Source organism: Rutidosis leptorrhynchoides, chromosome 4 (genome assembly GCF_046630445.1).
Source record: "Rutidosis leptorrhynchoides isolate AG116_Rl617_1_P2 chromosome 4, CSIRO_AGI_Rlap_v1, whole genome shotgun sequence".
Classification (NCBI taxonomy): domain Eukaryota; kingdom Viridiplantae; phylum Streptophyta; class Magnoliopsida; order Asterales; family Asteraceae; genus Rutidosis; species Rutidosis leptorrhynchoides.
The window spans coordinates 75,633,507-75,659,767 of NC_092336.1; the positions used below are offsets into that span (position 1 = coordinate 75,633,507).

At 34.9% G+C, this 26,261-nt stretch overlaps 2 protein-coding genes across 2 annotated transcripts; one reads left to right on the forward strand and one right to left on the reverse strand.

Annotated features, from left to right (window-relative positions):
• The first annotated feature begins 3,424 nt into the window (after positions 1-3,424).
• Positions 3,425-4,038, forward strand: LOC139844765 (uncharacterized). The gene has a single exon (XM_071834991.1). It carries the CDS (start codon positions 3,452-3,454, stop codon positions 3,989-3,991), a length of 540 nt encoding a protein of 179 aa, XP_071691092.1. The 5' UTR covers positions 3,425-3,451; the 3' UTR covers positions 3,992-4,038.
• A 757-nt stretch (positions 4,039-4,795) lies between these two features.
• On the reverse strand, positions 4,796-23,124 carry LOC139839779 (casein kinase 1-like protein 10). The gene is made up of 14 exons (XM_071829934.1): positions 22,629-23,124; positions 22,490-22,530; positions 14,429-14,498; positions 14,173-14,321; positions 13,990-14,085; positions 13,427-13,497; positions 13,118-13,179; positions 12,830-12,893; positions 12,651-12,735; positions 12,426-12,552; positions 12,134-12,213; positions 11,987-12,047; positions 11,701-11,813; positions 4,796-5,092 (listed from the first exon to the last, which is right to left on the reverse strand). The coding sequence occupies exons 1-14, from the start codon at positions 22,702-22,704 to the stop codon at positions 4,811-4,813; spliced, it is 1,377 nt and encodes a 458-aa protein (XP_071686035.1). The 5' UTR covers positions 22,705-23,124; the 3' UTR covers positions 4,796-4,810.
• Between the last annotated feature and the right edge of the window lie 3,137 nt (positions 23,125-26,261).

Below are 26,261 nucleotides of genomic sequence, written 5' to 3' on the forward strand. Positions count from 1 at the left end.
AGATTGGTAAATTAGAATGACCACCTAAGTCAGAAAAAAAATATAGGGAAACCTCGTTAATTTTGTGATAAAATACAGGGATTATTCAAGTAATTTTTTTCATTAAATTGAGATGTTTGATTATATTTAGTAGTTATTTTTGGCAAGTGAATAATAATGTAAACAATGAAGTACTTATTTACCTAATTACAATTATATCAATTGAACATATATATTTACTGTTCACCTAATTATTTTAATGGTTAAAGGTATTTTTGATCAATTAACACATCGGATATTTATTAGCTAGGGTTTCTTTAGTTCCATATCGCCAGCTTCATGTAGAAGCTTCTGGCTATTTTTTACATCTCCATCGCCGCGAAAATTATACTTAAACTAGAGTGTAAAGCACTATTCACAAGCTTTCTTAATTTATTTTATTAATAAATTTCGCTTAAGTAAAGCGAATATTAATATTAATAATACTTCTAAAACTATAACGTAGTCCAAAAATAGCTTGGTTGGTTGTTGTAGTTCATTGAAAAGGTAGTTTATATTTCTTAATTTCTCTCTTTAACTTTTTTTTTTCTTCCAATAGTTGCACCAAAATTATATTTTAACTAAAACTATAACGTAGTCCAAAAATAGCTTGGTTGGTTGTTGTAGTTCATTGAAAAGGTAGTTTATATTTCTTAATTTCTCTCTTAACTTTTTTTTTTCTTCCAATAGTTGCACCAAAATTATATTTTAATTTTCATTCTTTTCCCTTTATCATTATCTTTTCTTTATAGTGTTTATTTCTAATTTTCCATTTTAATGTTTATTTCAATTTTTTTACATTTCTAATTGCAACATCAAATAATTTAACATCTTTTAAAATAAAAAAACTTATATTTCTTTTTCTCCTGTTATTTCTTTTTCCCTTTTCCTATTTTCTTTTCGTTACATTATGTTTACGATTTTTTCTAATTCATATAAAAAATATAAGTAATGGTAAGTGTTAAGTTTTATTCCAGCGGTAACGCGCGATCTACCCACTTTAGCAGCCCGCTAATGTCAAAACACCTTACACAATACTCCATTCGTTTCATCACAAGTGTCCACATTACTATTTTGAGATGTCCTGTTTCTATTGTATACTTTGTATTTCAACCAATTAGAAGAGGTTATTCCGGATAGAGAATATTTCTGATTGATGAATAATGAAGTTAGTGAGATTCCCTAAAACAGTGTGTAAAAAGTAAGTTGATACTTGTAATGAGATGAAAGTAGTATATATTTAAGCCATGTTTACATTTAATTTTTATTCAAGGTGGTAAAGAGTCGCTAACTCGGTCCGAACGTGATGTCGGAACCCACCCACCCACCCACCCGATCATTTTCTGTGACAAACATTACAGTCCTACCGCCCCCAAAAGAACCACCTACGGATATTGCGTGTGGTAAAACCCACTGCGGATATCGCGTGTGGTAAAACCCCCTCGGGTAAGGCTCGAACGCAAGACCTTAGAGACCTCCGAGGCTCATGAAATGGGCGGGTAACTTCAAGGGAAATATTTTTGCAGGTCATGAGGGTCGTAATCCCGACTGCCCTTATGGGAAGTCAGGTCACCACCAATACACCAACACCTTCGCGTTAATGATCCGTTTTTGTACAACTCTTGATTCAGTAAGTAAAATTGTTTTTTTTATAACTTAATCTAAATAAATGTCTGTTTTCAGGAGATATGGAAACAGAAACCTTTTCCCAAACAGAAGCATATAGATACAACACTTAATATACAGAATAAAAGTAACAGTCTCTTAATCTTTAAAGAAAAATGATTTTTTTACCTACCAAATCAACTTAACATTTAACCTATCAAATTAAAAACCGGCAAATGTATTATCTTTTTTAATTATAAATACTAACTAAAAAAAGTAATATAGTTGTCAAGTTTTGATTACTAAGTTAAATGTTAGATTGATTTGGGTAGGTCAAAAAATCATTACTCATATTTGAAATACAATTTACTTAAAGTATTATCTTTTTTTTTTTTTCCTCACTCTCGGGAGGCTTGATTACCAGAGGTTTTACCTTCTATGGAGGAGCCAATGTGCTCGTTCATAGGAGGATTTCCTTGCTTACCAAAAAAAAAAAAACTCCTTACACTGATTATACACATTCATAAATTTGCATGGTGAAAGGCACGTGAGATAATGGTAGTTACCAATTTACCATCTCTTTGTATTTGTTGTTTCATTTTGCTCGACGTCGTTCTATTTTTGGTAGAGATTTACAATGTTTATGTTAGTCACTACTCACTACCGTAGTACCGTCAGATTTTTAGGGAGATAAGTTGCCATCAGGTGGCTTTGTTGTGGTTGGTGGGTGTCTGACTTTGATTTGGAGAAAATGGTGTTCATAGGTTTGCGAGACCAAAAGGCAAAAGCCACACCACATGACCACAACCGTAAGTGCATTGAACTGCTATAGTTGAATGTCACCCAAAGGTCAAAGGTTGCTAAGGTCATTTGGACTGCAATATCAAAAAAGGACTGGGTTCCAATCTGTTTTCAAACAATATTGTCTTGTCGTCAAATCAGCTCGCTTTGCCTTCTACTTGTTGGGTGGGCATGATGTTGTCCAGTTTAAGTCGGCTAAACAAAACCTTATACAATAACTTAACAACGCATGTATTTGCATGCATCAGCTTGTTGCTACATCTTTATACATATATACATGTCTTGTCGTGAAATAGCTAATACTAATTGTCATGAGCCTGACACTATTTATAGCGGCAAGACTGTAATTTTGTACTCCTTCGGGGTAAATCGGTCATTCGATTTTTTTTTTTGAAAAACCCTTTTTCATTTTTTTTTCCCTCAACTTTTTTCATCATTTTTTTCTCTTTCCTCTTTATTTTTTGAACATTTAATAAACCAATCGTAAACTGTTTTAACGTTAAACTAATCGATCGTTAACCAACCAAAACCACCCCACAAACGATCATTAACCTTTTTTATAACGTTCAGTTAACTGATTGTTAACGACCAAAACAACCCGCAGCGAAGGATTGATTTAGTGTACACCATGACACAATAGTAAAGAAACTCAACTTTAATGGCATTATTTTTACATTTTTATCCTTTCATTTTTAACAACTTTTTTCCCTTTTATTATACGAATTCGGAGCGAAGCGCTGGGTAAACCCGTTACTAAGAAAACCTTGAAAAATATGAACACATATACTCGTGCGAAGACAAGTTTAGTTGATTTTTCAACTACTTCCAAGAACCACCCTCAAAGTGTCTAACTCACGGCTCATTTTCCGTCAATCAACTCAGCACGTGCAAGTCACGAGTTACTTCTATCATAGAAAAGTCCACTCTGTTGACCATTGACCAACATTTCATTATTTATACAAAATTTCTTACCTTCAAAAATCACAATTACTTGAACTATTTGAAAGAAGCAGCAATTATTAGAGCCATGGCTACTTCAAATAGTGAGTGGCTCCAAGTTTACCAAAATAATTTTGCCGGACCATCGCAACAAACCAACTTGCGATGGTCCGATGATGTTGTCACCCACGCTACAACTGTCACCACCACTACCACTACTTCTAGTAGTAGTGTTAGTAATCAGTTGGGCCGTGTAATACGGCCCAACAACATGCGTCGGAGGTCTAGAGCTTCACGTAAGACCCCGACCACCTTATTCAATACTGACACCACCAACTTCCGTGCCATGGTGCAACAAATCACCGGTGGAACTTCATTTATGACTGCTCATGCTACAACGGCTCCTAGTCGGCCTTTAGGTGGTGGTTACAACGTTGATTCATTCGGTTCAAATTATTATGGGACAGGGTCAAGAATCTTGCCGGCTACTAGTAGTTATAACGTCGAGTTCTTGCAACCACAACATCAGCAATACTACACCATGGCGGCAGACGGTGATAGAGCTAGTGGTGATCATCAACATGGGTTTTGTTTAGAGGCTACAAGAAGGTTCAAGGACACTGTTTAATAAGCTTCGACAAAAATATGTTTTTTTTCCTTCTTAATCATATTAAGTTTTTAACAGATAAAAGTGTACTTGAGTACTTCTAACTGAAAAACATTGCATAGTGGTTTTCTGCTTTTATATAAACTTGGTATAAATATAGTTAAATTAAATGAAGTACAAATGCATTGTCACTAGCTCTAAAACTTTGAGCAAAAATAACAAGCTAATTACCCCTTTTAAAAGAATGAGCGTTGATTGATTATTTATTTTATACAGCATCAATTTATATAAACTATATATATGTAGACATTTCCTCATATGTGCTGATGTGCACGATTGTGTATTGTTGTTGAATATATGTAGACATTTCATAGTTGATGTTAAGATTTCAAATGTAAATAATAAAGATTATAAATGTAATGTAACAAAATAATCATCTATGTATGGTTCCCTTCACGATAACCTTTAAATGTTTAAAATTTCAAACAATTTTTCAGTAGATCGACCAGAATAAGAGGCTGAATACACTATTTCCAACATTTAATAACAACTCTTGAATGCACTATTTTATAGATGGGTGTAATTTAATAAGGAGAATCAGATATATATGCAATGTTGAGATTAAATTAAAATAATCTTCTAAAATATTTATCAATTGGTGTGACATCTAATAGTATCCCCGAAACATACATTTGAGGTTACTTTTTTTTTTCCCGAAACATTTATCAATTGGTATTAATCATAAATTTGGTGGCCTCAAAGATTGAAAGACCTAACGCAATCGCGCCACTTGCACAAGCTCAAGTAGCGCCTGCCTTTGGACCGCATATAAACGACTTTCTATTTCCTCTTGCCAATAGTTAGCAGCTCAAAGCTTCGAATAGCATCATCACGACCACTTCTTGATGAGGGTACGGCCCTTGTGAAAGATGATGACTTGGACTCGAATCCAGGTTGAGAGTGGAGCCTTTGAGTGGTCGATATGCGACCACTGCCTGAACCTAGACGGTTTAATCGGCTGTCAGTGGGTTCGCCGGATGAGGTTGGTCTGCTGCTCGATATGACTGCTCTTTTTGAAGTACTACTGGTTCTCATGATGCGAGCTCTATCTGAATCACCATGCTAAATATACAAAACATAGCTGTTACTTTTATGTGTACAACCTACTCACCTTTGAATCTATAAAGTACGTAAATACCAATTGATAGGTGTCAAAATGGGTGGGTTGGGAAGGTGGGTAATGGGTCAGGACAAGTTCCAAACAAAACAAGTAAATTTTATAATTGGCCGGGTTGACTTGGGAAAAGATTTTTTTGTTATAATTCAGTAGGCTTATAACTACCTTTAGTGGTTTGATTCTTGATGTTATAATTCAGTAGGCTTATAACTACCTTTAGTGGTTTGATTCTTGATGTTATAATTCAGTAGGCTTATAACTACCTTTAGTGATTTGATTCTTGATTTAGAATACTAATAATGAAGTGTAAGAACAAAGATGATAATGGAGAGAAAGAAAGAAACACTTTGTAAGTGTGAGAAATGGTGCAAGTTTAATGCTTGCATTCATGAGTATTTATAGCCTAAAATCTCAATATAAAAATACATACTTTGTGTACCAAAATTGACTATATGTATACACCAAAATTGACTATCCATATCTATATTATTATTATTATTATAACACTCCCCCTTGGATAGCAATTTTATTTTGTTGAAGATCAACTATAAATTACTGCCTCATTAAAAACCTTGCTAAAGAAAACCCAGTGGGAAAAAACTTTAGCTAAGGGAAAAAGAGTGCAGCATGGAGTTGACTCCCCCTCAAGTAGACATCGCTTCAGCTGTTACATCTTTTGAACATGTCTCATGCCAATGTTATGAACGTGTGTTCTGAAAATAGCAGTTGGAAGTGCTTTCGTGAAAAGATCAGCAGAGTTTTTGCTAGATTGCACATATCTCATTTCAATCTGGTTGTCCTTAATGAGATTTTGAGTGTATGAGAAGAATCTAGGTGGTATGTGTTTTGTTCGGTCACTTTTGATATACCCTTCTTTCATCTGTGCTATGCAAGCTGCATTATCTTCATAGATAGTTGTTGGACTTTTATCGCGTTCTAGTCCACAAGAATCAGTAATGAGTTGTGTCATTGATCTCAACCAAAAACATTCTCGAGTAGCTTCATGTAATGCAATCACTTCGGCATGATTTGACGATGTAGCAACAAGTGTTTGTTTTTGAGAACGCCATGATATTGCAGTACCTCCATTTAGGAATACATATCCAGTTTGAGATTTAGCTTTATGTGGATCAGATAAATAACCTGCATCTGCATAACCAACCAAATCTTGTTTTGATTCGTTAGAATAAAATAATCCTAAATCAGTAGTTCCTCGAAGGTATCGAAATATGTGTTTGATCCCATTCCAGTGTCTTTTGGTAGGAGCAGAGCTGAACCTTGCCAACAAATTAACTGCAAAAGAAATGTCAGGTCTTGTACAATTTGTAAGATACATAAGAGCTCCAATTGCACTAAGATATGGTACTTCTGGTCCAAGAATGTCTTCTTGATCTTCACATGGACGAAATGGATCAGCTTCAACATTGAGTGATCTAACAACCATAGGAGTACTTAATGGTTTTGCCTTGTCCATATTGAAACGTTTCAAAATCTTTTCAGTATATGTTGTTTGATGTACAAGTAAACCATTAGGCATATGCTCAATTTGTAAACCAAGGCAATACTTGGTTTTTCCGAGATCTTTCATTTCAAATTCTTTCTTTAGAAGTTGAATGGCTTCATGGATCTCTTTATTTGTACCTGTGATGTTAAGATCATCAACATAAACAGCTATGATCACATATCCGGATGTTGTTTTCTTAATGAAAACACAAGGGCAAGTAAGATTATTTGTATACCCTTTGCTTATCAAGTAATCACTTAATCGGTTATACCACATACGTCCCGATTGTTTTAACCCATATAAAGATCTTTGTAATTTAATCGAATACATTTCTTTGGGTTTTGCATTTGATGCTTCTGGTACCTTAAATCCTTCAGGTATCTTCATATATATATCACTATCAAGTGATCCATATAGATAAGCAGTCACAACATCCATGAGATGCATTTCTAAATTTTTAGAAACTGCCAGACTGATTAAGTACCTAAAAGTAATTGCATCCATAACAGGAGAATAAGTTTCTTCATAATCAATTCCCGGTCTTTGAGAAAAACCTTGAGCTACAAGTCTAGCTTTATACCTTGTAACTTCATTTTTCTCATTTCTTTTTCGGACAAAAATCCATCTGTATCCTACAGGTTTCACATCTTTAGGAGTGAGAATGATGGATCCGAAAACTTTTCTTTTATTGAGTGATTCTAATTCAGCTCGTATTGCTTCTTTCCATTGAGCCCAATCATGTCTATTTTGACATTCAACCATAGATGTTGGTTCTGGATCATCATCATTATTCATGATGTCATATGCAACATTAAATGAAAATTTCTCATCAAGATTTTTCATTTCATTTCGGTTCCATAATATTTTTGAATATGCATAATTGATTGCAATTTCTGTATTGACATCATCAATCTCCTCTGCAGTAGGAGTACTGATTTGTGGTTCTTCTTGAACACTTTCTTTTACTTCATTATCAGCTGATTTTCTTTTTCGAGGATTTTTATCCTTTGAACCGATTGGTCTTCCACGTTTCTGACGTGGCAAAGATTCATGAGTGACGTTATTGCCAGCTTTTGGAATTTCAATTCGAGCTGGAGTATTTACTGCTGGTATATATATGATTTTGTCACCGTTTTTGTATCTGTAAATGCATCAGGCAATTGATTTGCAAGTTCTTGTATATGCATTATCTTTTGAACTTCTGTCTCGCATTCTTTTGTGCGAGGATCAAGATACTTTAATTGAGGTTCACACCATGAAACATCATTTTCTTTATTTTTCATTTCTCCCCCTAATCTAGGGAACAATGTTTCATTAAAATGACAATCAGCAAAACGTGCTGTAAAAACGTCACCTGTCATAGGTTCAATATACCTTAATATTGAAGATGTTTCATATCCAACATATATTCCCAACCTCCTTTGAGGACCCATTTTTGTACGTTGTGGTGTCGCAATTGGAACATACACTGCACAACCAAATGTTCTAAGATGGGAAATATTTGGCTCTTGACCAAAAGCAAGTTGTAGGGGGGAATATTTATGACTTGCACTTGGTCTGATGCGAATCAATGCAGCAGCATGTAAAATTGCATGACCCCATATAGATACAGGGAGTTTTGTTCTCATTATCAATGGTCTAGCGATTAATTGTAAACGTTTAATCAATGACTCGGCTAAACCATTTTGTGTATGCACATGAGCAACAGAATGTTCAACAACAATTCCTATAGACATGCAATAGTCATTAAATGCTTGAGATGTAAATTCACCAGCATTATCAAGTCTCACCCTTTTAATGGTGTAATCAGGAAAATGAGCTCTCAATTTAATAATTTGGGCAAGAAATTTTGCAAATGCCACATTACGGCTTGATAACAGACAAACATGAGACCATCTGCTAGATGCGTCTATTAGAACCATGAAATATCTAAATGGTCCACATGGTGGATGAATTGGTCCACATATATCACCTTGAATTCTTTCAAGAAACATTGGTGATTCTTTCTCAACCTTAAGTGGTGAGGGTCTAGTTATCAATTTTCCAAGAGAGCAAGATGTACATGGAACCATTGTATCATGATGGATTTTTCTATCCTTTAGTGGATGTCCATGAGTACATTCAATAATCCTTTTCATCATTGTTGATCCTGGATGGCCTAATCTGTTATGCCATAAACTGAATACACCAGGATCAATATATTTTTCGTTAACTACCATATGTATTTCTGGTACATTTATATGTGTATAATGTAATCCAGAACTAAGTCTTGGCAGTTTTTCAACCACATGACTCTTGTCAGTGATACTTAAATATTTCTCATTTTCTGTTGTCACTGACTGATAATCATACCCGTTAAGGTATATGTCGGAGAAACTCAATAAATTTCTGCTTGACTTGGGAGAAAATAAGGCATCATTTATTAAAAATTTTGTACCATTTGGTAGTATGAAATTTGCCTTTCCTATCCCTTTTATCAAGTTAGCAGGTCCTGATATTGTATGTATAGTTCCTTCCGTTGGTTTTAGATCAATAAAATATTTCTCGGATTTAAGTATAGTGTGTGTAGTTCCACTGTCTGCTATACAGAGATCTCCACCACTTGATTGATGTTGTATTCCAGCAAAATTCATATTGAACTTCATATATAAGAAATAAATAGTGAGTACATTAATATTACACAATATTTTAAACGCAAATAGATAGTACTGAAACATTTAGCAAACATAATGACAAAGACAGACGATATTAAATCGTTTATTTTTCAAAAGACACACAACTTAAACATTCAAGAAATCTTCATATAAATCAGATGGTTTCTCAGTGACTGTTGGATCAATATTATCCACAAAATTTACTTCCTTTTCTTTACCTTTCAGCGAATCCTGATACATCTTAACAAGATGTTTAGATGTTCGGCAAGTATTAGCCCAGTGGCCCATTCTACCACATCTGTAGCAAGATTCTTCAGAATTTTTAGAAGAATTTTCTTCAACATCTTGTTTAATGGGCTTGTTTTGTGGTTGATATTTATATTTTCGTGGATTACTATTTCTTTGACCACCACGGCCACGACCACGACCACGTCCACGCCCATTACCATTACCATAAGGATGGTTTCTACCATAGTTATGGCTTTTGGCATGATGATGGTGATGGTTATTATAACCACGACCTTGCCCGCGTCCTTGTCCCTGTTTATAATTATTTGCAGTATTTGCTTCAGGGATTGCAAGTGTACCAGTAGGACGGGATTGCTGATTTTTCATTAATAGCTCATCATTTTGCTCTGCAACTAAGAGATATGAATTAAGTTCAGGATATGTTTTGAACTTTAGCATTCTCAAATTTCTTTGCACTGTGATGTTTGCAGCATTCATTGTGGAGAAAGTTTTCTCCATCATGTCTGCATCACTAATTTCATGTCCACAGAATTTAAGTTGTGAACATGTATTATACAGAGCTGAGCTGTATTCATTTACTTTCTTAAAGTCTTGGAACCTTAATGTTCTCCATTGTTCCATTGCAGCTGGAAGTAAAATTTCTCTTTGATTATTGAATCTGCTTTTGAGACCTTCCCATAAAACATGGGGATCTTCTACAGTCACATAATTATTTTGTAAGCATTCATCAATATGTTGATGAATAAAGCAACATGCCGTAGCTTGTTCTTTTTCAGAACAAGTGTTGTTTTCATTTATGGTTTCAAGAATGCCCATTGATTTAAGATGCATTTTTACTTTTATAACCCATGGCATGTAGTTGTTTCCAGTTGATTCTAAAGGAGTAAATTTAAGCTTTTCCAGATTCGACATTTTCTATTATCAAAAATTAAAACAAACATCATGATAAATTAGAGTCAATTTATATTCATAAGTATATAAACATTAAACATAAATTTAATATAACATAAATGATAAGTAGGTGACAGTGTCGACCATGTGTAAGCAATCATAAATAAATGTTATATAACAAAAATATAAATATTAGTAAACATAAATGAAAATTTGGCGACAGTGTCGACCATATATTTTTTTCAGGTGGTATAACCGACCTATATCATTCTGGTGGTATAACCGACCATATATCATTTTGGTGGTATAACCGACCATATATCATTTTGGTGGCAGAGCCAACCATATTTAGTATTAAGATTATCGTGCTGATAACGTGTTATAATTCAGTAGGCTTATAACTACCTTTAGTGGTTTGATTCTTGATGTTATAATTCAGTAGGCTTATAACTACCTTTAGTGGTTTGATTCTTGATGTTATAATTCAGTAGGCTTATAACTACCTTTAGTGATTTGATTCTTGATTTAGAATACTAATAATGAAGTGTAAGAACAAAGATGATAATGGAGAGAAAGAAAGAAACACTTTGTAAGTGTGAGAAATGGTGCAAGTTTAATGCTTGCATTCATGAGTATTTATAGCCTAAAATCTCAATATAAAAATACATACTTTGTGTACCAAAATTGACTATATGTATACACCAAAATTGACTATCCATATCTATATTATTATTATTATTATAACATTTTTGACCATTTCCTTCAAAAACACTAAAATTCGGCGATGTATTTTATACCCGAATATAATATAATATAATTATAAAATAAATTTATATTTATAAATAGTCTAAAATCTCAAAGTGATTTAGGAGGTTGTAGATATTGAAATTACATTTCTAGACTCTTCACACGTTAACCCAAATGACCCATTCCCTTTCTGTTACTATAACTTTTAATATGATCTGTTTCAGTCAAGACATAACCTCAAAAAAGTCAAATATTGAACTGTTATGTTCAAAAAGTAATCAAAATTAAGTGACAGATAAACTGTAAAAAAATAAAAAAATAGAAGAGCTTAACCTCTTAATGATATAGCCGTGAGTATTACCCCGTGACTCGTAACTCTTTTAATTAGTGTATTTCATTAATCAAAATATTAAATAAATAATGATCATTTTATCAATTTTCCAACAGACTAGATTTCTACTAATCACGTTAAGTAGAGAATTAGAGGACGGCATGCTTCTGTACTCACCAGTTCTTTGGACGGCGTTGCATGTTCCGAAGATCGGTGTCTCGAGTGATCACCATTGCGCCTAGCAAAAGCCTCAACTGGGCCCGACACTCTATCTCGACCCTCCGGTCTCACTGAAAAAATATACACCGTATAAATTGTCACTACATTGTTTGTTCCTATTCTTTTTTTTTTTTTTTGATAAAGAGGAACAAGCTCCCGGAAAATATCAAGAAACAGTACGTGAACACTCGAAAGCAAGCATATATATTATAAATATTTATAAAAAAAAAATCCAGGAAAAAACCTGAAGTTTTTTCTGCTCTTTCTGCTGAAGGCCCGGGATTCAGTGGTAGCTTTCCAACCGTCTGATTTGCAGTAATAAAGGTTTATAAGATGTAAATAAATAAATTAAAAGATAAGAAGAAAATAAAGGACTAGAAGAAATACTGACCCGTCCTCTAGAGCTGGAACCTGAACCAACTTGAGGATACTTCAAAATGGTCCAGTCAAAAACATAGTCAAACTGATAGCCTGAAATAAGAACCCCATCACATATTACATATGATTATAGTTTTAAGGAAATAAAATATTAAAATATAATAATTATAATAATAATAATAACAATTATAATAGTCAGTGTTCATATGATGGAGATGTACAAAAAACAAACAAAACAAAAAATCTCGACAGCATCAATATATTTTTCGAAAACTGAACAAGAAAATAAGAAGTTATGATCTTACCTTCTCGAATGAAAAGATCCCGAAAAAGCCTTTTCAAATATGAATAATCAGGCTTGTCATCAAACCGCAATGAACGACAATAATGAAAATAAGATATGAATTCGGTAGGATAAGACTTGCATAGCATCTGTACATTTTGATATAAATGATCAATTTTAGAAAACTGCGTATTTAATCATAATAAAAAGTGCTAAAATAATAAAATATGCTCTTTCTTGATGATACCTCTATAGGAGTGAGCATCTTTTTCTCACTAATTTTATCGTATTTCTGCTTCTTAGTCCCGGCTTTCAGCCCCTGCCAAGGAAGGCTACAACCACAAAAATATGGAAGCAAAATTAAAATAAAATTAAAATACATAAAGTCAATCATGTAAAGCATCGTTAAAATATATTATATCCAACCTTCCTCTTAAGAAATACATGAGCACATAACCAAGAGATTCTAGATCATCTCTTCTGCTTTGTTCTGCAATTGATAATATAAAAAAATGTTTAATCAAGCAGAATAAAAAAAAGTTAATGATAGTTTCACAAATAAATAAAGATGATGTTCCCAAAAGGTATATTATTAGAGAGTATTGCTTAACAAAAATAGAAACATAACTAACAATTCAAGCTCATAGGGAATATTAAAGATAAAAAAAATTAATTATAAAACTGTTTGAAAACACTATGAGCAAGAACACTTACCAATCCCAAGGTGAGTATTAACACTGGCGTAACGAGCAGTACCAGTAAGATTTTTATTTTCCCTGAATTGAAAATAAGCAAGAGTACATCATAATTAATCAACATCGTTAAATCATCTGTTCATACACTAATGAAGTAATTAAGTAGACTGCAAAGTGAAATAAGTGAACTGAATCATAGCCCAAAAGTTTGAATGAATAGTGTTGTCAGATAGCTTAAGAACGTATCATTTGTGACGCATAACCGTAAGCAAGTTAGACAAAATAATACCAATTTTACTCGAGTTTTTGCAATTATCATTTCAGTTACCTGTACGGTATATGCTTGTGTGTCTGAAGATCCCTGTACTTTTTTGCAAGCCCATAATCTATTATGTAAACCTATTAAAACCAAAACAAAACAAAAATGTTGATCAATACATTTAAAGAGATGAGAGTAGATGATCTTAACAGAATACATGTTAGGATGAATGTGAGTTTGTACACATCACATAAACCTCGATTTAGAGGACAAATGCTCCGAAAATTACTATACAAAAGGGCAAGGCTCTTATGAGAACACTACCAAAAATGGAGCCGCAAACAAATGGTCATACTTTCTTCTGATAATATTCAACAAATGTACTAAAATCAAATGCTTATATAACATAAATACATGGATTCAAGTTTGATATCAGAAGTTATAGTTTGCACACTTTAGTACTTCAAAATGTTATCAAACGCCTCAAAACTGATATAAACTATAAAGTATTTAGAGATTTTATATTTATCCGCTTATATGATTCAAATTACCAAAGAAAATAGTGTTTTTTACCATTCTCATTTTAGAAGTGTTCGTATAAGATCCTCTCACTTGTATATAAATATAAATACCTGATTAGCCTTTCGTCCTAGACCCATCAAAAAGTTGTCGGGCCTTATATCACGGTGAAGAAAACCTCTAGAATGCATATATTCAACTCTGCTTATCTGCATAAATATAACCATATAAAAGAAGCAAATTTCATTACCATATGCCCGAAAATATCTAATGATTACACAAAAATGCATACGTACCAACTGATCCGCAAGCATCAAAACTGTTTTTAAAGTGAACTTCCGATTACAATAATTAAACAAGTCTTCTAAACTTGGTCCAAGAAGATCGATGACCATAGCGTTGTACTCGCCTTCAACTCCAATCCATTTAAGATGAGGTACACCCGCTGTGTCGTATTAATAATATGTGTATGTGTATGATAAGTTTCTTGAAATATAAATAAACTAAAATGAAAATATAAACGAGTAAAAGACAAAAAAAAATGAAGCTCACTTCCTCCTTGTAGAAGCATGTATAATTTAGCCTCGTAATGAAGTTGGGGGTGTTTTGTCTTCATAGATTCCTGGAAATATATACAAATTAGTACACAACACAATAACAACAGCAAACAACTAGGAAAAAAAAAAAAAAAAAAAGCAAATGAAATTACTCTTCATATGTAGTCGAACGAGATTATTAATTTACTCATATTAGCTATTTTAATTTTTTGTGACTTAACTTTTACATCCACTAATAAGCTTGTGTTCGACAGTTGACAATCACTATGTGCCAAGTAAAAGTTTTTTAACAACTAACTATTTTGCTAATTGATAGATTAGTAATTTAGCGAATTCTGTAATCATGTGATTATTTAAAAAAATCTTAAATGTTTTCTATTAACTTAGTAGTAGCTCGTAGCAATCAAATACGGAGTACTATCTATCGATTGAATTGGAATAGATGTTCTTATCAAACTACATAACCAACTATATCATAGTATCATAGTGTTACTGTTAACACCTATTTCCTTATGAGGTAAGATTTCCTTATGAGGTAAGGCTTAGTATGTCAACAAGAGACTAGAAGTGATCTAGCTTTTAGGAGGGCGGAGTGTTGCCGATTGATTTTTACCCTCGGGAAATAATCCCTGCAGACCCGGTTCACAAGTGTAGAAACTTGTGGGGTGACTTAATCAATCTGTTGTCCGTAGAGCGTAAGAGTGCTAGCCGGATGACTTCTAGTGAGAGAAAGTAGAGAGAGAAAGAGAAGTGAAGTCTCAGCTCTCAAAGTTGTCAGAATATCTGAACCTCTGTAAAATGACGACCCAATGGGTCTATTTATAGTGTCAGATCTACCAGATTTGTTTGGGGACACGTGTCAAATGATGATACGTTCTGTTACATGTGCTCCGAAATTTATGCTAAATGCGGCGCTCTCCGGCCAGGGCTTATGCGCTAGGCGGCCTTCAGGGCTTACGCATGACGGAGCAGCCTGCACAGCGGAGAACGCTGGACGGATAACTCTACAGAACTGTTGTTTCCAGCCTTCTTGATGCTACTTTTATGCAACCATTATGCCTTTTATGTGTGTATACGATAGGATTACACCATTAAGTCCCCCCAGTTTAATGACTTAAGCATTTGAAGAATGATTAAGTCGTTAAACTTTTGAAAACGCATGCCAAACCAGCCTGTTCATTGCCCACTTGCATCGGGGAAAACATTTTAGGCATTAAATGCAGACGAATTTTACTGACACTGTTATGATTAATTTTTTACGGCTAAGATCATCCACGCGCCTCCAGCTGTAAAAAGTGTTATCTTGCACCCTTCGTTTAAACTCACCCATACACGTGTCTCAATCATGACCATAAAAATTGCACCGATGAACCCTTATAAAAACCATCATAACCCTGTCACCATCACTTTTTTACCTTTGCCAAGATCCAAAAAGCATATTTCTCCCAAATCTTCATCGCCTTCTTCAATCTTCAACTTTTTAAGGTTTACCGTCTTCCAAGGTCAGTACACTTCATCTTACTGCTATTTTCTTCTTGTTGATATCTGTTACTGTATTATCATGGCTTCTTCACGGAGTACTGGCCAAGAACACGCCAAGCCTTCTTCATCAAATACTGCTGACATTCCAGAAGTTAGCACGATGGCTTCATCATTGACTAGTGAATATTTAGATGGATTAAAGATTGCCTTTCGCCATCTCAATCAATACAACCCTGTTCTTCCCACTATCGGACAAACTGCTGACAATCCTCCTGAGGGAAAAATTACTTTATACGCTTTACAAATTACCCACGGCAACCTCCGTGTTCCCCTTACTAACTTTCTTCTTCGCCTTCTTAGATATTACGGGGCCTGTCTTAGTCAGATACATCCCCATGGTCTTCAAAAAATCATCCTTTTTGAAATGTACTGCAATGCTATTAATATAAAGCCTCGCATTAATGTTTTTATCTCTTTGTTTAGAATCCGCACAATTAGCGATTGCTGGATTACTATTGATAGTAAGAAAAATAATCATTTTGTTGGTCTAAATAGAGTTTCAAACTTGAAGAACTGGAAAAGTCCATTTTTCTTTGTTGATGAAACTGTTATTCCGGAAGAATACTCCGTTGTCCGGGAGTGGGGTGCTATTGATGCTGGCATAGGAAAGGGTGTTAAAATTTCTCCCGCAGAACAGCGGATAGTAAATAGCTTGAAAGGACTCCGTATTCCACCCAGATCATACGAAAGGTATGAGGGAATCCTTGTGCTGTGCAAAGTGAGCCAAGAATGGCCAAGCAATTCTGTGCCAGTACTTCGTGAGAAAAAACAGGGTAGGATGTGATATGATCATCCTATTATATATATAGATTTTTGTCTACTGTTTGTCATGTGTACTTATATTGCTATTAATATGTAATCTTTGCAGGCAACTCCGTGATGCAGGTCCACTCTACTCTTTTATCCCCTGATCTTGATGATGATGTGGAGGTCACTGCTCGTGACAAAACTGTTGAAGAGCTTGAGGCGGAGAGAGTTGCAGCTGAAGCTAAAGCTGCTGCTGATGCTGAAAAGGGGAAAGAAATTGCTGTGAGCAGCTCAGACAGCGAATCCGAGTCTGATCATACAGACACTGAGCGGACAACGGATGATACCACCACCACCGATCAGCAAACATCGGCATCTGTTGACATTACGGGTGAAACCAACCCTACTCCTCCAATCCAAAAGACAAGAAAGAAGAGCATAGGCTCTAAAAGGGTGAAGAGTACTGAGGAGGGCAAAAAGCAAAAACGTAGGAGAAGTATGTCCATTCTGCTCTCTTTTGAAAATGCACATGTTATTGCTTATAACTGTTATGTTTGTTCATAATACTAATTTGTTTTTGTTAGTAATTTTAGCAGAGTCGGATGATAGCCAAGGGAAGACTACGGAGGGCGGTGACCGGAGGCCGGAGAGGAATCTTGAAAATGAAGGAGAGAAGGGCCTGAATCCAAACTTTGCTCCCTTCGATGAATCTGAATTTCATGAAAATAGGCCTGAAGGCAACTCTGCTTATGATTCTCCTCTTCCTAATATCACTAATCCTGCTGTCACCTCCTCCAATGTTCAAGAGCCAACTCTTCCTGCTCATGTGAGGGCTTTGCAAGCCATCATTGCAAACCCCGCCACTAAAGATAAAGAATTTGCAACTCTTATTCAGGTATGAACGATAAGACCATCTGCATATATATGCTTGTATTTTATTGATGTGAGCTGTTTGAAATAACTCATAAAATTTTATTGATGTACAGGGTTGTGTTATCCCTGAGCTGAAACCCCAATTCTCTGCTCTCCGTTCTCATCAACTCAGGGAATCAACTATGGCAGCTCATGTACGGCTAACCAACCACCTGGATTCTGTGCTGCAACTGCAGGAACATCAAGAGTCTATTCTTGCTTTTGCTCGTAAAGACATAGCTGAAAGTGCAAATGCTCGTAAAAGAGCTGCTGATGCTGAGCGTGTCTTAAATGATGCGCAGAAAATAATAAAGGCTAAAGAAGTTGAGTTAAAAAGTGCTCAAGATGTTGCTGCTGTTCTGCAAGGGAAAAAGGATGCTGAGCAGGTGAAAGTGTGTGAGCTGGAGAAACAGCTGAGTGCAGAGAGAGAGAAGTCTGCTGAGCTACTCCGGAGGGCGGAGAAAGGCGAGGGCAATTTTGCTGATAGCTAAAGTGCTTGGATCCAGTCTTGTAGGGAATCCCTACAATGATTATGTTGATGCTGCCTGCGCCCATGCTATTGCTGATGTGACCGGCAAGCTGTTCAAACGCCTTGCTCCCAACCAAACTCCTTCTGCTGCCATTGCCAAACTTATGCCTCCTGGTACTCAAGAAAAAGTTGATGAGGCCAAGAACAAATTGATAAATCTGAAGATAAATGTTTATGATGAAGTATGCAGCAAAGAAGACTCTTCTGCTCAAGATGTGCTTGGCGTGCAGTTTAATTGATCTTTGTAAAAATTTCAAACAATGTTTTGTAATAAATTTCTTACTGACTTTAACATTATATATATATACTGACTTTATTGTGATGACTATGTGTGCTTATATGCTTGTTGCAAATATTTTTATGCTTAACGCTTTAAAACCAATCAATTATGCACCTGAGCATAAAATTTCTATACACAATTGTACAGTGTATAATTTGAGTAAATCATTTTGAAAAGTGCATAAGGTAACTCATATGTAAATGCCTTGCAGTATCAAGAATACGATGTCTGATTACGCCTTCCATCATAAAATTAATGAGGAAGAATTATGAAGTGTTTTAGAAGAATGACTATAAATCAATAAACTCTCCGTCTTACGCCTTCCGTCATAAAGTATATGAGGAAGAATTGCTAATTATTTTGCCTTCATACATAAAATATATAACTTCGTTCTGTGAAGTAATTTTTTATAATGTTTGTCATGACAAGTATCTGAGTTTTGTATCATGCCTCGGTGCGTTCTAGTAAAACTTAAACGTTTTCTAGCCGATCCCTTGTGCCTTTACTGGCCGGCACAAAAGCTTCCGCCATCGGAGGTATTTAAAAATACGATCCTTCTGTGGGCAGGTTATAAATGTAATGTTTTACATTTGTCACGGGCATCACTTTGTTTAAGAAAAATATAAAATTATTGTTCAGTACTGTGCAGTACATAAACGATTGATGACGACTTTTAGGTGGATCAAGCCTAATTAGCACGTCATGAATGTTTAATGTATGCAATTGCTAATGTATGCACTGCAAAATAACCACAATGGTTCACAGTAAGTTTGATAAACGCTGCTTCATCATATAATTCGAAATGTGTTCTTCAAATGCCAAACAGGCATGAGTACAACGATTGTAAAAGACTGCTTTTATTGAAATGCTAAATGAAACTGCTCTTTATTGAAAAGATAAACACTGTTCTTGATAACTTGTTGACAAATTGCTTCTTCATATGCCGAGCGCCCAGCGCTGTCCGGCCTTCACACTTGCTTACGGAATGAAAAACTCCTGAACTTCTTCCTCGCTGAATAACCTATCACGCCTTCTCTGATTCATTCTGCCTTCTGGCCCATTTGCAAACGTTGACCTTTCCCGTGTTGGCTGCACATACTGTGAATGTATGGCTGCGACTCCATTTGGAGTGGGGAATCTGACCTCTGCATGGGCCGTCGATGTTATTGCTCCAAACTTAGCCAAAGCTGTTCTTCCAAAAAGGACATTAAAACGAGAATTGCCATCTATGATTGTGAAATCAATTGTTTCCGTTCTCAACAATGGGAATGTGCCCATAACAACTTCCAAACGAATCTGCCCCATGGCATTTATCGGTGCTCCTGTTAGTCCAGAAACTTTCAACCTCGTTTGCCTAGCTCTGCTCTGCACATGCCTTGGAAAAGTTTTCAAACAATGCCAGTAGATGTCAGCTTCACTTCCTGTATCTGTGTAGATACAATTGACAAACTTATTTGCTATCTCTGCTGAAATGATCACTGGTTGGACGGACAACGCCCAATTCTGAATTGGCTGAAAGATAATTGGGGCATATCTCCAGCTGTCCAAATTGCTGTTTGATGATTCACCTTCTTCATAATGACCATCATTAATCCAAACCATCCTGATTACAACTTCTGGAGTTGTCTCACGCTCTGTGATCCGTTCTCCGTACTGCGGTTGGTTCCGATTATCTCTTCCGCCATGCTGCTCTCTTCTGTTCTCTCCACGGCGTCCTCTGCTACCATCATTCCTTTGCCACGCAAATTTCCTACGAGGATCATTCCTCCTGTACTGTTTGCCAGGCAACAAATGATTCAGTTCTCCTGCCTTGATTTTCGCTATAATTTCTCTCATCAAAGATTTACAATTGTCCGTATCATGGCCCCAAGCCTCATGGAAATCACACCACAACTCACTCTTTGGACCCTCCCTCTCTTCCATAGGTGCTGGAGCATTTAAAGTGGTCCGAATTGGTTCAGTGAAAAGGATCTCTTTCGGCGTTTTAGTAAGCGCCATTATCAACGGGTGCCTTTCGATTGGCTTTCTGTTGTGGTGGAAATCATTAGGGTGATTGTTTCCTCTCCATCCTCCATTTGAATTATCATTCCTTCTCTGATTTCTGTCAAAATACCGTCCTCCGTTGTGCGGCTTGCTACTGCCGCCAGTTTCAAACTTGTTTAACCCACGCTCACCAGCTCGAACATGCCTCTGTGCTACCTCCAACGCCTGATGCAATGTTTTTGGCAAGTCATACCGTAACGCATGAACAAGTGCACTAAACCGTCGCTGGTCCAGACAAAAAATGAAGCCAGATACAAGCTGTGATTCTGAACAATCAGGGATCTTCTGTGCTTCAAGTGTATAACGTTTCATAAAATTGCTCAAAGATTCATTATGATGCATTGTGATCTCGTGTGCATCAAGATGAGTCAGAGTACAGCTCCGAAGATTTTGGTATTGCATCACAAATTTTGCTCTCAAATCGAGAAAATTGGTAATACTCCTTGGCGGCAAACTAGCAAACCATTCGCGTGCCATTTTCTGCAGTACCATAGGAAACATATGGCACGCAGTTTCATCTTCCCAATGCTGCAACCTCATAACGCCTTCAAACATTGTCAAAAAGTCCTCCGGATCCGTTGTGCCATCATAAACTCCAATTGTTGGTATAGCAAGATTTCTGGGCAATGGATAATTTGCAATTCGATCAATGAAACACTGCGTAGATTCTGCCATGGCTGGTGGCTTGTTCTCCAGTAATGAGGGCAAAGAAATTGTCCACAGCCACAGCGCGGACGGCGGGCTGCGCTAAGCGTTGCTTATATTTTGTCGGAGCTGTCTGCTTAAGAATGTCATTCAAAAGCAACACTGCCTGCTTCTCTGACATGAACTCATCTTTGTCAGTTTCATCATCAGAGTCATTATTATCATAGCTCAGGTCGTTATCATCCCCAGAATCATCAATAAGACTGCCCAGCTTGTCGAGTAGCCTAGATAACTTGTATTTTGATATAGATTGCCTTTTCATTATTTGCTTGTCTTTGCCATCCGCCATCCGCCGAAAAGGTATAAATGACAGACATCGCCGTGGTTGCATCAATGGTCGTCGCTCTGGATTAGTAAAAAATTTGGAAGTCTTTCTGCACTTTTAGCTGTCGCTTCTTCAATTACTGGCCTTTTCTCCGAATTAGTTGCCAAATGTTTAAGCCTTTCTGTAGTTTCAGCAACTGTTTCTTCAATCGTATCATCTAGTGGTGAAATAGGTACATCTTCAACAGTGACCATGTCGTCAGTTGATGGATTGTTGACTGCTTCAAGTACAAATGGAGCTTCAGCTGCTTTCGTTCCTTTTCCGTTTCGTGTGTTCTTTGCATTAGTAGATGGCGCCATTGTTAACACCTATTTCCTTATGAGGTAAGGCTTAGTATGTCAACAAGAGACTAGAAGTGATCTAGCTTTTAGGAGGGCGGAGTGTTGCCGATTGATTTTTACCCTCGGGAAATAATCCCTGCAGACCCGGTTCACAAGTGTAGAAACTTGTGGGGTGGCTTAATCAATCTGTTGTCCGTAGAGCGTAAGAGTGCTAGCCGGATGACTTCTAGTGAGAGAAAGTAGAGAGAGAAAGAGAAGTGAAGTCTCAGCTCTCAAAGTTGTCAGAATATCTGAACCTCTGTAAAATGACGACCCAAGGGGTCTATTTATAGTGTCAGATCTACCAGATTTGTTTGGGGACACGTGTCAAATGATGATACGTTCTGTTACATGTGCTCCGAAATTTATGCTAAATGCGGCGCTCTCCGGCCAGGGCTTATGCGCTAGGCGGCCTTCAGGACTTACGCATGACGGAGCAGCCTGCACAGCGGAGAACGCTGGACGGATAACTCTACAGAACTGTTGTTTCCAGCCTTCTTGATGCTACTTTTATGCAACCATTATGCCTTTTATGTGTGTATACGATAGGATACACCATTAGTTACAAATACATATTTACATATCAATAATAATATGATTTATTATTTATAAGCTAGCATTTGCATTGATGAAAAAAAAAAATATATACATACCAGCTTCACAGCCACTTCTTCTCCACTTTGAACATTTACTCCTGCACACAAAAATGATTCAATTATTATAAATGTATAATTAAAAATTACTGTAGTAATTAGTAATTAGTAATAAGTAATAAAAAAGAAAGATTTTTACCCAAAAAAAGTACTCCAAAAGATCCACTGCCAATCTTTCTACCAAGCTTATACTTCCCACCAATTACATTATCCATAATTAAATAAAATTCAAATAAACCCTCAAAAAAATTCAGTTAACTTAACTTTATTTCACAAAATTCAGTGCAACAAAAATCCAAGATATCAAAAATGCACTCAGATCCATCAAAACCCTAAGCAAAAAATCTTCAAAAAAGATAACCTTTACACCTAATTTTGATACAAGTTCAAATTTTTACACAATTGAACTAAAAATATCTACCAGTGCCAAAAAAATTTGAAACCCTAGATATTACACCACTAACAAATCTTATAAATTGTGCCCTGAAAGTGATAAAGATGCAAAATTTATCACAGAACTGATTAAATTGAGATAATGCATAGCAAAATTATACAGGATTTGAAGTTAATTAACAAGTGATCAATTTCTAATAAAAGAAATCAAGGAGAAACTGAAATGGGTTTCAGGGGTTTTGGTTCCATAAGTAGATATAGATACGGATAAATATGAGGATCTGATTGAATTGAAAGAATTGTTAATAAGAATTAATGAAAGATGATGGATGGATGACGGATTTTGAGGGGAAATATTATTGTTGTGAAGTAAATGAAAGAAAGAGATGGGGATAAGAAGACTGATTTTGCTTTTATCTACTTTTGTTTGCCAAATAGTACTATTTGTTTCCTTCTTCACATTTTTATATTTTGTACAGTATACTTTGGAGTGTATGTTGTCGGCTAAAATAAAAAATAATATATATATATATATATATATATATATATATATATATATATATATATATATATATATATATACACTATGTTTTTGAGCCCGTGCGTTGTACCGGTATGTAAAAAACCGTGCAAAAAATGTAATTTGCAGTTCATATCAGTATCAGTATGTAAATAGTATTTTAATATTGGTATGTAAATAACGATACTGAATAAGTTAGAAAAAGTATAACAATCATTTAAGAGCCCGTGGAGTTGACAAATTTTAAAAATTCTTGTTAGTATAATAGCTCGTGGTGTCGATAAAATTTTAAAAGTGGTGTAAGTAACTTAACGTCTACAAATTTTTTTCTCACCATTAATATCTTTTTAATTATTCTTTTGAGTTTAAAGCCCGTGGTGCTGGTTTTAGAGCCCGTGCGTTGGATGGTGGTAAAATATTTTACAATTATGTTTTTTGAATAAAAGTGTAACCCGCGTGTTTAATTTTAGAAAAGTTGTTGGTAATAAGGATACTCGAGGGAGTCGTAATATATAATTAATATTATAGTAGTTATATTTGCATGTTCATAAATATTTTAAGGACTTAAACTCTAAATTCAAATCATTTCCATATTTATTGTTAAAAATAATGCTTCGTTGGTATTGCATTGAAGCTTCGTATCAAATACAATTTATTGCGTTTAGTTCGTAAAAATATTTCGAGTTGAATGGTAATGGCGGTGAAACGTAACTCGCGACGAACAAAAAAATAAATTCGTTCAAAATTTTTGCGCATTTTCTTTATATATAAAAAGAATATATGTAAATGGATACCTAAGCATAAATTGCTAATGGGTAACGATATTACGGAGCAACTCCTATTGCTAATAGAATACTCCCTACTAATGTAAAATATTAGTAGGATTTTGATCCATTGCGAATAATCCGGGAAATATAGAGTTTAAGTTGTTGGAAGAATTAGGAATATAAATGTCATTCTAAAAAAGTACTTCATCCATATATTATACTCCGTATAATATCTTATCTTTCAATAACTGTAATTCATATACATATTAATTAATTTGTAATTAATTTAATAATTAATAATATATATAATATAATATAGGTATATAGATACAATATATAGATACAAACATCCTAAAATAACTTTCAACTACAAAGCTCAAAAACTTTTTCTTTTATATATATATATATATATATATATATATATATATATGGGCAGGATCAATGGGGAAGTAACCAATCCGGGAGAAGCGGGGGGAAGCAAAAAAAAAAATTTCGTTTTTTTTGGAATTTTTTTTTCCGGCATCAAGATCACACGAAAATATGAACATTTAGAAGAGACGCTTCGTGATGAATGTTATTATTTAGGCGGGAAAACGATCGACAAAAATAACATTCAAGATAATATTATTCGTGAATAATATGAACGTTTTTTTTTTATGTTTTGTGAAGTAAAATTTAGCCCGATTTAGAGTTTAGGGTTTAGGGTTTGGTGTTTTGGGTTTATTCCCAAAACACCAAACCCTAAACTCTAAACCCTAAACCCTAAACTCTAAACCGTTCGTGTTAAAAACTCAATCTAAATCCTAAATCTAAACCCTAAATCTAAACCTTAAACCCTAAATTTCTAAACCCTAATATCTAAACCCTATAAACCCTAATATCTAAACCCCAATAGCTAAAACATCAACATACGCTCGAAAACACGATAATTGTTATATATTACTTCTTCGAGCGTTTTCCCACCAAAATAAAAACATTTATCACAAAGTATCTCTACTACATGTTCATATGTTCATCTCATCTATAATGTTCGTGAACAAAGTTTTTTCAAAAAACGAAAAGAAAAAAAGTTTTTGCTTCCCCCCGCTTCCCCCTGATTGGTTACTTCCCTCTTGATCCTACCACTATATATATATATATATATATATAGGGAGAGGATCCAGTGAGAACTTTTTTAGTGTGAGAACTCTAGAAACTCCAAAATACACCCAAATACACTTAAATTCGAGAAAAAAGGGGAATTAGAGCAAAAATACAAAACACGGACGAACAAAAATTTCATAGTCGAGCAAAAAAAAAATTTTTTTTTTGAAAAAAAATGTAGAACACATTTTTGTTCGAATATCAAAATTTTTGTTCGACTACCTATGTGTTCTACATTTTTGTGTTCGAATTTCAAAAATGTAGAACACATTTTTGTTAGAATATCACAATTTTTGTTCGAATATCAAATTTTTGTTCGTCCTTTTTTTTTGTTCGACTTTCTCCATTTTTGCTCGACTATCATGTTTTTTGCTCGTCCGTATCCTATTTTTTGCTCGAATATGGAGTTTTTTGCTCGAATTTCCCATTTTTGCTCGAATTTCGGTGTATTTTTGAGTTCTCAGAGTTCTCACACAAAAAAATTCTCATTTGATCCCTCTACTATATATATATATATATATATATATATATATATATATATATATATATATATATATATATATATATATATATATATATATATATATATATAGAGAGAGAGAGAGAGAGAGATTTAATCAAGAGGGAAGCACTTTTAAGGGGGGAAGTAATTTTTTTCGTTTTTTTTTAAAAAGCTTTGTTCACGAACATTATAGATTAGATGAAAATATGAGAATTTAAAAAAGACACTTTGTGATGAATGTCATTATTTTGGCGAGAAAACGCTCGAAGAAAAAAATAAAAACATTCAATGCATTGAATGTTTTCCTGCTGAGTTTTTTTTAAGGGGTTAGAAATTAGGGGGTTATAAATTAGGTTTTAGCTATTATGGTTTAGAAATTAGGGTTTTGGGTTTAGAAATTAGGGTTTAGGGTTTAGAAATTTGGGTTTAGATTGAATATTTTAACAC

Bases quoted from the DNA above. Each gene is read 5' to 3' on its own strand.
- LOC139844765 (XM_071834991.1), top strand. From the start codon at position 3,452: ATGGCTACTTCAAATAGTGAGTGGCTCCAAGTTTACCAAAATAATTTT.
- LOC139839779 (XM_071829934.1), bottom strand. From the start codon at position 22,704: ATGGATAATGTAATTGGTGGGAAGTATAAGCTTGGTAGAAAGATTGGC. The intron at 14,322-14,428 runs GTGAGCTTCATT...AATACGACACAG, and splicing joins CATGCTTCTACAAGGAGGAA to CGGGTGTACCTCATCTTAAA. The intron at 12,553-12,650 runs GTATCATCAAGA...CAAAATGTACAG, and splicing joins AGATGCTCACTCCTATAGAG to ATGCTATGCAAGTCTTATCC.